The sequence below is a fragment of the Parasteatoda tepidariorum genome, chromosome 4, assembly GCF_043381705.1.
Source record: "Parasteatoda tepidariorum isolate YZ-2023 chromosome 4, CAS_Ptep_4.0, whole genome shotgun sequence".
Classification (NCBI taxonomy): Eukaryota; Metazoa; Arthropoda; class Arachnida; order Araneae; family Theridiidae; genus Parasteatoda; species Parasteatoda tepidariorum.
In genome coordinates this window covers 20,146,229-20,157,174 of record NC_092207.1, presented here as the reverse complement: position 1 = coordinate 20,157,174, position 10,946 = coordinate 20,146,229, and the positions used below count along the sequence as shown (strand labels likewise).

The window sequence follows — 10,946 nt, the reverse complement described above, 5'->3', positions numbered from 1 at the left end:
AACTTTGTCATGTCTTTGCTCGTATTCCGGCCATTTTTCTCGTAATGCACGACTCAACTGTAGCCTATACCAATCGCCCGTAATGGAATCGCCAGGTTGTAGCAGCTCATAGTATACAACACCATTCTTCAAACGTCGAAACCATTCCATACATGATTTATCAGTTGGAGCATTGTCACCATAAACTTCTGCAAGCATTCGATGCGCTTCAGCTGCTCTTTTCTTCCAATTAAAGCAGAAACATAAAACCTCCCGCAAATGCTGCTTAGTTACCACAAAATTTGACATATTCAACAAAGTAAAAAACAGGGTTTTCGTATGAAACTCAGAGATATAAACTGAATATTATTGACAGGTGTCTAACCTCTCTGAAACCACCGAAACCAACTGTCACTATGAAACATTAATAACAGCCAGAGCCATCTTTTGAAAACGGACCGAACTAATTTGTACTCCCAATACTAGATACACCATTATCTAGTGAATTATTATCTATCGCATCGTTTTGAATGATTCTAACATTTCATCATATGAAGGTTTGGTAATTTCTTTATCATTTCCGTCTTTACCTTCCTCAGAATTTATTGCTGTATTGTTTTTATTTTTTACACTGTTCAAAATATCTGATTCAGTTTATGTTTCTGTGGTTACAGCTTCAGAATCAATAAAAAGAAAATTATAATCAGTACATCATCGTTAATTTCGAGGTTCTTGCTCGGCTGTACCCACATTTCTTTAAGTTCTTCTAAAAGAATATCATCGTCCCCATTTTCCAAATTCTCCGCGCTAAGAATCCAGCTTTAGCAAAACTGTTATGAATAGTATGATCTGTAACATCATAGTTCCATGCTTTAGAAACTTCTGTTATGCTTTCTCGTCAATTGATTTTTGGAATGAATTCCTGTATGAAATGCAAACCAAAAGGAAAAAGAGATTTTACTGCTCTCTCTAAAAGTCAAATGGCTGTGAAAATCAATTCAAAGTAGTTTCCCCTATAAAATGCTTTAACAAGTTTGAAATATTCTGAAATATTTTGGGAAATAGGAAAAGTAGATCTCAAAGAAATGTTCGTTAAATAGGAAATTCACTTCGCTATTTGAAAGTTATTTTATGAAGAAATTTCTAAAATGTTCTGGGTTCCTCGAAAAAAAATCGTAAAATAGAAAAATTCGCAAAATGGTTCGTTAAATAGAAGTCCGACTGTATATTAGAGTGATAAACACCATTTCTATACAACAGAGGATACAACACCGAATTAAAATTCCCCGTTCTTTAGTATTTGCTCTGATAAGCTTAATAATCCACATGGATAACATACAGAGGATACATCAACGAATTAAAATTCATCATTCTTTTATGTTTGTTTTTTTACTTGCTCTGATAAGCTTAATAATCTATATTGATGGCATTCCGAGGATACATCACCCAAATAAAATTGCCCGTTTTTTAATATTTGTTTTTTTATTTGCTCAGATAAGCTTAATAATCCAAATGGGTGACATAAAGAGGATACATCACCGAATTGAAATTCCCAAGTTTATCTAAGATCACGAGTTTGCTTATTTTATATAGCTATGCTAATGAAGATATTTCTGTAAAACTAAATAATTTAAATTTATAGGCAATTGGGGAAAAAAAAACAAAATTAATGGAGAAAAAGAACTAATTCGTTTAGAACTGTAAAAAAACATCATACTACTATCGACGCAAATGATTTTTAAATTAAATTTGGTAATAGGTACTGCTGGTATTGGGGTGATTTGCACTGCAGTAATAGGTTCCAAACATATAGAGGTACCCAAGACAGAAACTGTGGTTATAGGCTTTTTACAGTCCCATCTCTCCTCAAAGGAATAATTACTGAAGAAAATAGTTTAATTGAGGTAGTTTGACAAGATCAACCAGTACTTGTAAAAACGAGTTTTGCTTAATCCTTATGAATTCAAAAATATCTAGAATAATTTTAGTTTCATTAATTGTGTTCATATATACATACCTGCCAACATTGGAGAAATAAAATAACAGAGATTTCACTAATAGACCAAATTTTGGGTTTACGACCACTGATGTTCAACTCCATTGCCTTGCAATTTTGAATCCAATCGGAAAAACAAGGGAGCTCCTGTATCAAGTATGGGGAGAAATTTGCCTCAGGGAGTACTTTTTGATGGAACTAACCCGCATTTCAGTTACATGTAGAGGAAAACCACGAAAACCATCCACGGTTAGCCTGACGACAAGGGGACTCTAACCAGTGATCCATCTACCATTGAAGATAGCACTGTGATCGGTGAAAGCCAGATGTGGAATTGGTATAGAACAGTCAGTGCTGGGTTTCAAACCTAAGTTCACCCATTGGAAGACGAACGCTCTATCCCCTGAGCCATCGAAGCTCGATTTAAACTATTAACACTCAAAATACTGCAGTACTGGCAATAACACCACCTCTTGAGGAATAAGAGAAGTATTTTTGCCACCAGTGGATATTTTATCACCAATATTTTTTTTTTTTTTAAATTTCTTCAACAAATACAGAGAAATTTAAGAATATACAGGTAAACAGGAGACAGTAGCAAAATACAGGAGTCTTGGTTAAAAAAACAGGAGACTTGGCAGGCACAGGGTGCATAGCCAAATTATTCAACAAAAAATAAGCACCTTTTAAGAACTCAAAAAATATTTTCAAGCACTTTAAAAAAATATCAATTAGGGAGGGTTGGAAGCGAAAATCAACACGTTAAAGGGAAAATCTCATATTGAAAAAGGGGAAATTAAGCACTTTTTAAAAACACCCAATGAAAAAAGCACCTTTAAGGGCTTTTAAAAAATGAAAATCGAAAATAAGCACCTTTAAGCACTTTTTAAAAACGCTATGCACCATGAGGCATCTATATATCTTTCATTTTTGTCCACAATCTTATAGGATTGATTAACAACAATCTATTGATTATTTACTTTTTTTTTTATCTCACATGATGAACGGATAATCAACTAACTGATAATAAAGAAAATTTTTATCTTCTGTTCAAAAAGCAGAAGAAAAACGCTAAAGTCAAGAAGTGTGCTTGCAAAACGAGAATGGGCACATAGACGGGATAGTAAAAATTCACATTTTATTTACTGTATATCTTTCAGCAGATTATTATATACCTTTAGTGGTGGATTTTGTTCCTTCTGATTGTAAGCATTGCTACAAAATAAATCCAAGCAATAAATTTACTACAAAAATTTATTGAAAAGTATGATCAGAATATTTCACTTTATATGAATCAGGACATATATAAAGTTAGCTCAGTTATTAACAATGCATAAGATAAACAAGCATAAATTATTTCATAATGAAACAAGAAGTAAATCATTTACTACAAGTTGCATATTTAAAGAATACCCAATAAGAAGAAACAATACCAGAAATTTCCAAAAAAGCTGTTTAGAAATATAATCTGCATAAACATTAGGGCATAACTGCAAACACAATAACTTCCCCCAAAAATAATTTCTTGTCTATTTGTTTGGTCAGTCGCAATGACCACCAGTCTTTCATTTTCTAAAGAGGGAGTGGTTTGGCTTAAAAACAGTTATTGAAGATATAAGCAGGCACAGGAAAAGCAGTGAAAGGTATTGTCCACTTATGATTGATAAAATATCATACTCTAAAACAAACAACGATTTATTTTTTAGAAACCATTTTCTTGTTTATTTTAATTAAAAAATGGATTACTTCTGAAAAAGATGCATTAAAAAACTCATTATCCTTTATTCTACTGCTGATAACTTATAAGTTTGAAAAACTTGTATTCTCGATATTTGCATCTTTTGTCAAGTTTGCACAATTGAAGTTTGACTCAAAATTATATTTAGAAGCATTCTATTACATTGAAGAATCATTGAATATTAAATTGTCGTGAAGATTCATATATTTTTCATTGTAATACAGTCTGACAAACAAATGTTTTAATATTATGTTTTTAATAATATTTTTAAAATTCGTTCAGAGACAATAGAAAAAGAAAACTGTATCAAAGTTTTAATATTTTTCACAATAATGATATTACACTAAGTTAAAATATGTTTGTCATTCAATAATGCTCGTCAATAAATAAAATTTAAAAAATAAACAGATAAGGAAGTAGGTTAATCAAAATACATGCCATTCACAGAACTTTATTAGATTATTTTTAATTCAGTAAGCATTTTGAAAATTCAACTGAAAGATTCTAATTTAAAAATATTCTTAACAAAACAAATATTGTAAAAATTTTTGGGAGAAAAATATAACATGCATGACATTTAATAAATATTCCTTTAAAAATAATTTCTAAAAGTTATACAATATCAGTGTCCAGCTTTTTTCAGAAGAGGTACTTTCTAAAAACAATTTGTTTTCGGGGTCGCAAAGTATATAATGTATATCAACTGACAATAATTTAATTTTACTTATATTAAGAACAATATCATTTTCTTTTAAAAATTAAAAGACAAAGTACAGCAAATTATACATATTTCCAAAATATGCATATCCCATCATATGCATTATGTATATTTTCAAAATATGCATATCATAATATTATATGCATATAATATTTATGACTGAAATTTTGCACAAAATGGCTTTTTTTTTAAATTTAAATTTGTTATATGATTATTTTTATTATTTTATAATAAACTATAAATTTTTATAATCTGCTAATTTCTATATTTATAAAAAAAAATTGTTTCAAATTTTTCCTGTTTAAAATCTAATTTAATTATTTCATACTATATACAGGGTGCACAGCTAAATTTTTAAACAAGAAATAAGCACCTTTTAAGCACTCGAAAAAATATTTGTAAGCAATTTTTTTTTTAAAAATATAATAAATATATATGCACTAATATATAATATTAACAGCTATAATATAGAACACCAATATATTATATTAGTATTAATAACTTTACATTCTGGAATTTTTATGTTATAATTTTGGTGTTTATAGAAATCAATTAGGAAATAGTTATAAATTTTTTCATAATAATTATGTAGTTGAGGAAGGCAGGGGTCTGCACATTGAGTTCATTCATAAATTCATTAGCACATTGAGTTCATTCATTAGCACATTGAATTCATTAATTTTAGTTCATCCCTATTAAACACTTTCTTTACATTTTAAATGAGAATACTAATTAAAATGTTAAAGATAAAGATTGACATAGATGATAAGTTCACAAACATATTAGAAAAATGCATTACAATTTTATAATCTCTCAGATTGAGGCTAATACTTTTATTACGCATACACCCATGACAACTTTCATACCAAAGTTTTCAAATCAATTATGTAATACTGAAAAATAACAAAACAAAAAATATGCAGATTTAGAATAATAAAAAAAAGAAGCAAACATATGAATATATATTTGTAATAGCATTAGTAAAAAGTCATCTTAAAGCAAAGAAAAACAAATAAAAGTAATTCATTAAAATCAGATTCACTGATTTAAACAAAACAACAAAAAAAGTTTAAGTGATGGAGTTAAAAAGTTTCAATTCCTTTTGAGTCATCTGGTGTTGATGAGAAGCCTCGATCAATCAAATTTCAGGAATTTTTTGGCACTGGAAAAAAATAGATATACAATAAGTATACATACTTGTTCTATTAAAAATATAAATAGATAAAATCCTGATATATAAAATTCTCTATCATATAATAACAATGAAAATATAAATGAAAAGTATGCAGTAAACTAATTTAATAAAGTTAACTTTCTTTCTTTTTTAGAAAATTATTGATTTCAATTAATTTAATATCTTTTGACATCCCTCTCTAACTTAGAATTGAAAAAAAATTGCAAACTGTAATGCAATATTTACTAATTTTACATACAATATTTACTTATTTAATAAAGTTAACTTTCTTAATAATTTCTTTTTTTCTCTAGAAAATTATTGATTTCAATTGATTTAATATCTTTTGACATCCCTCTCTACCTTAGAATTAAAAAAAAAAATTGCAAACTCTAATACAATATTTACTAATTTTATATACAATATTTACTAATTTAATAAAGTTAACCTCCTTAATAATTTTTTCCTTTTTAGAAAATTATTGATTTAATATCTTTTGACATTTCTCTCTAACTTAGAATTGAAAACAATTGAAAACTCTAATACAATATTTACTGAATTGAAAACAATTGAAAACTCTAATACAATATTTACTAATTTTATATACAATATTTACTAATTTTATATACAATATTTACTAATTTAATAAAGTTAACTTTCTTAATAATTTCTTTTTTTTAGAAAATTTTTGATTTAATATCTTTTGACATTTCTCTCTAACTTAGAATTGAAAAAAATTGCAAACTATAATACAATATTAACATTTAATACATTAATGTACTAACCTACTGATTGTTGGACTCTTTCTCTCTGAATAGTTTTCCTCAGAATCAAACTGTATTCTTTTTTTACCTTTAGTTGAGCTACTTACAGGACTAGGTGAAGAATTCAAAGAAATATTTATATCTTGAAGCATTTTTGTTGACTGCAAAGAACAATGGAACAGCAATTAATTTCATCATGTCATTCAAACAATAAAACTTTGTAAAACTAATAAATAAAATATAATTATAGATTACAGTGTCCAGCGGAAGGTTGATTTCAAGATTAAAAATCTCAGAAACAAAGATTGAGAGAGAATTAAAACGAGTGGTATGTCCACTGTGAAAGTTGCAAAAATTTTGGAGTTCAATTACAAAATTACCAATTGTTATAGCGGTGTGGGGTAACTACCACTACAAATATTAAAATACCAATTCACTAGTATATATATAACCAAAGTCAAGGAGGCGAGCAACATTGCCCACGACACACTGCCACAAACCCGTTTTTATAGGGTGGGTCACATTCACACATCACAACAGAGGACAGCACAGAGAGAGAGAAACATCCATGCCTAGAGTGGGATTCGAACCCGCAGCCAATGGCTTCGCAGTCAGGCACGCTAACCGCTCGGCCGGCTATTCACTTGTATATAAAATATGTTAACTTGATATTCTATCATGAGGTACCTTTTGATAGATAAAGGTTGACATACTCAAAAATTAAATCCCCATAATTATCGACTAAGTCAACCTTCATCTATCAAAAGGTACCTTTTGATAGATGAAGGTTGACTTCCGGAAGTGATATGAACATGCCAACATTGATGGATGATCCACTTTAAACAGTTGATTTGCTTAAAAATGTACTGCTCAAAGAGGAAAAAATCCAAAACAAAATCTGGTAAAGTAAATAAAGTCTCCCAGTTAATAAACAATATAATAATAATAATAATAATGAGAGATATGCAATAAACAAAAAATGAAGAAAAAAATATAATAAGCAAAATTGCTATAAATAAATAAACAGCATGAATCAACTATTGGTATTCGTTCATCAAATTCTATCACAGATAAAATTTTGACAGGGGAGTAATGAGGCGTAACTACTACTACAAATATTAAAATACCAATTCACTAGCATATAAGACATGTCAACTTGATTCTATCTTGAAGTACCTTCTGATAGATGAAGGTTGACATAATCGATAATAAAATCTCCCTACAGCGGCATACACATATTACAAGTTTACTTCAAATGCACAGGAAATTAAGATTTTTTTCGTGATATCAAAAAACTCAGGTTATGTTATCCAGGGTGTGCAGCTAAATCTTTCAACAAAAAATAAGCACCTTTACAGTACTTTTTAAGCACTCAAAAAGAAAAGTAAGCACCATATGCATTGACAAAATGCAAAATAATTTTCAAAGACTTTAGATGACCATGATAAAATAACTAGTTTCTGACAAAGAACTTTTTTCTTGATTATATTAGCCATCATAAAGAAAAATCTAAACATTTTTTGGTTCGATTTCAGGGGGTGGAAAATGTAGCCTTAAATTAAGAATATCTTGCAAAATACAGTAGAGTTAGAGTCGCATATGAGAGTGCTAGAATCCCACCGAGCCCATCTCTGTAGGCGCAAATGCGGACTCGCAAATATTTCATCAAACATGTAAAATGATTGGTGCTTGCATATGCTGCGCAAGCGGACTGATGCTTCACTGAAATTGATTGTGGTTGAATGAATTGTGAAAATGTTGAATAGAACAATGTGAAAACCACACTTTTGCACAATAAAAATCAACATGGTAACGAAAAAAATTTCATTTTTGAAAAGGGAATATTAAGCACTTTTAAAAAAAACTTCAATAAAAAAAAAGTGTCTCTAAGGGCTTTTAAAAAAACGAAAATAAGCACCTTTAAGTAATTTTTAAAAACGCTACACACCATATTATCCAAGTTTGTTCGTGGTTTGACTAAACAGTGAGAAAAATAAAACAGGTATATTGGGGTTTTTGTTGGAAAAAAAAACAATAAGAATCAAATTTTACAGATAAAAACCCTGATATTTCTTAGAAAAACATACTTTTACTTGGGTTTACCAAGGAAAAAAAAAAGTTTCTCGCTACCTTGGTTAATAGCAAAGAAATAAAAACTTCTTTTATAAGCTAACTGCAGATGAACACCAAATAATTTTTAACATTAAAATACAGTACAGAACCCGTTATCCGGAAATCAGAAAACCGGAAAACCAAAAAACTGGAACGAAATTTTAGGAATTTTCCTGCCATTTTTAAAAAAAGTAATAATAATTTTTTCCTCATAAGATTTTAGGATTTTTCGTTCTGTTTTGAAAGATGTTTACCTCACCATCATTTTGGAAATAATCATTAGTGTATTACTTCATCGTTTTTTCTTTTTAAGATTATTTCCATTTTTTTTTTTAGTTGGGTTTAACTATAAAAAAAAAACGGCTTTTTGCAGCGATTAAGAAAACCAGAAAAATCAGTTATCCGGAATATCGATGGTCCCGATCGTTCCGGATAATCGGTTCCCTACTGCAACTACAAAGCTGCATGAAAGTTATATTTCGTTAATCTGAAACACAATTTTGATTTTCATTAGAAATTCAATATAATGAGTCATTCTGCAACACGTGATTTGTTTTTATCCGAATACAAAAATTTAATCTTACCTGTGTGAGTGAACCAACTTTGAAAGATTGTTTACGAAATATTATTTCATTGGGGTTCTTAAAAGGTGAGGGTGTGAGAGTCGTAACAAAGAGATTCCGTTTTTCAGGCAAGCTATAATAATAAAAAAACACATTTATTAAAGAAATTCACACTAAGTTAATAAATTGTTTAAGGGAAAGGAATTTTCAAAACCCTTTTTTTAAAAGGACCCTGTCAAAAAAAAAAAGAAAAACAGGGTGCATAGCCAAATTTTTCAACAAAAAATAAGCACCTTTTAAGTACTTTTTAAGCACTACATACATTAATAAAATGAAAAATAATTTTAAGACTTTACATGATCATGATCAGTTTCTGACAAAGAATTCTTTTCTTGATTATATTAGCCCTATAAAAAGATCAAGAGATTTTTCGGTTTGATATCAGAGGTTGGAAAATGAAGTCTGAAATTGAGAGTATCTTACAAAATGCAGCAGAGTTGCACATGAAAGTGCAAGAACCTCGCCGAACATAACTCAGGACACGCACAAGGGGTCTCGTGAGTATTTCAGCAAACATGTAAAATGATTACCGCTTTCATACACTATGTTCTGACGGGACGCCAAAATAGATTGTGGTTGAATGAATCGTGAAAACGCTGAATAGAACAATATGAAAAGCGCACTTTTGCATAATACGTGGTGAAAATCGACGTGGTAAAGATAAGAATATCCTTTTTGAAAAGGGAAAATTAAGCACTTTTAAAAAACACCCAATGGAAAAAAGCACCTTTAAGGGCTTTTTAAAAACGCTACGCACCATGAAAAATAAATTGAGTTTGTGGTAGGGCATAACAAAGTATGATGTGTTGATATCACAGGGTTGTTACTTAAATCTGTAAAAAAAAATCCCTGTGTTTTCCCTGTAGATATTATAAACAATATATTAAGAAAAAATATACATTCACTGTGCTTTTGTGTGAGCTACATTGGGATAGTATACTAGTTTTAATTAAGTGCTGCAAAAACTTAAAATAAATAATATGCTCAACATACAATGCTCAACATACTTAAAATAAACAATGCTAAAGTAAATGATATAGTTTAGTATACTTGAAATATCCTTAAATATCCGATAGGTTGCACTTGGAGTGGTCAATTTTTAAAAGACAAAAATAAGAAATAAAATTCCCCGTATTTTCCTAGTTTGCAAGGAAAAACTCAAAATTCCCTGTTTTTTAAGGTGCCTTTTAAATTCCCTGTATTTTCCAGATTTTCCCTGTGGAGAGGTAACCTTGTCCGTTATTTGTAATATATTTACTGCTATAATGAGAACAATATTAATTTATCTAAAATATTAAAAAAAAGCATACATGAAAATAAAAATTGCTTTATGGTTTTGAAAAATAAGAATTTAAAATGATCGAACACTTTTTTCTTATATAAAATGAAACTAAACAAACCAGAGGATAATAAAGGATACTTTAAGAAGATAAATTTTCTAAGTATAAGAACATTAAGCTGTTAGATGAAAAAAAAATAATAGATAGTTATTAAGAATCTATGCTGATCTAAATGAAATATGTGTTATATAGTTACCGTATATTGAGGAAAGTTGACTTTTAAAACCCCCAAAATTTTAAGAAAATCAAGCGATCTACTTAAAACACCAGTAATAAAATTGGACATTCGTTGGTCGTGAAATATTGATGCATTATAAACAATGAGATAGGAATAACTCTGAACTGAGATAGGATATTATTGTACACTTTTCAAAAACTATTTTTATAAGTTCTAAACAATAAATTTTGCATTTTCTCTCAGCATAATTTCTGTAAATATAGTTTTTTTTTCTTCCAGAAATAATGCTTTAAATTGTATTAAAAAAATTATGAATAAAGAAAG

The 10,946-nt window shown here is 29.0% G+C and overlaps 1 protein-coding gene across 2 annotated transcripts in view; it reads right to left on the bottom strand.

Annotated features, from left to right (window-relative positions):
* Positions 1–3,211: 3,211 nt before the first annotated feature.
* The window catches only part of LOC107446515 (retinoblastoma-associated protein), a 54,151-nt gene continuing 46,416 nt past the window's right edge, over positions 3,212–10,946 (bottom strand). For both annotated transcript variants that reach the window (XM_016061190.4, XM_043042736.2), the window contains exons 22-24: positions 9,066–9,177; positions 6,391–6,530; positions 3,212–5,593 (exon numbers count right to left, since the gene is read on the bottom strand). In XM_016061190.4, coding sequence (XP_015916676.1) covers positions 5,566–5,593; positions 6,391–6,530; positions 9,066–9,177 — 280 coding nt within the window. In that variant the 3' untranslated portion in view covers positions 3,212–5,565. The remainder of the gene's footprint in view (positions 5,594–6,390; positions 6,531–9,065; positions 9,178–10,946) is intronic.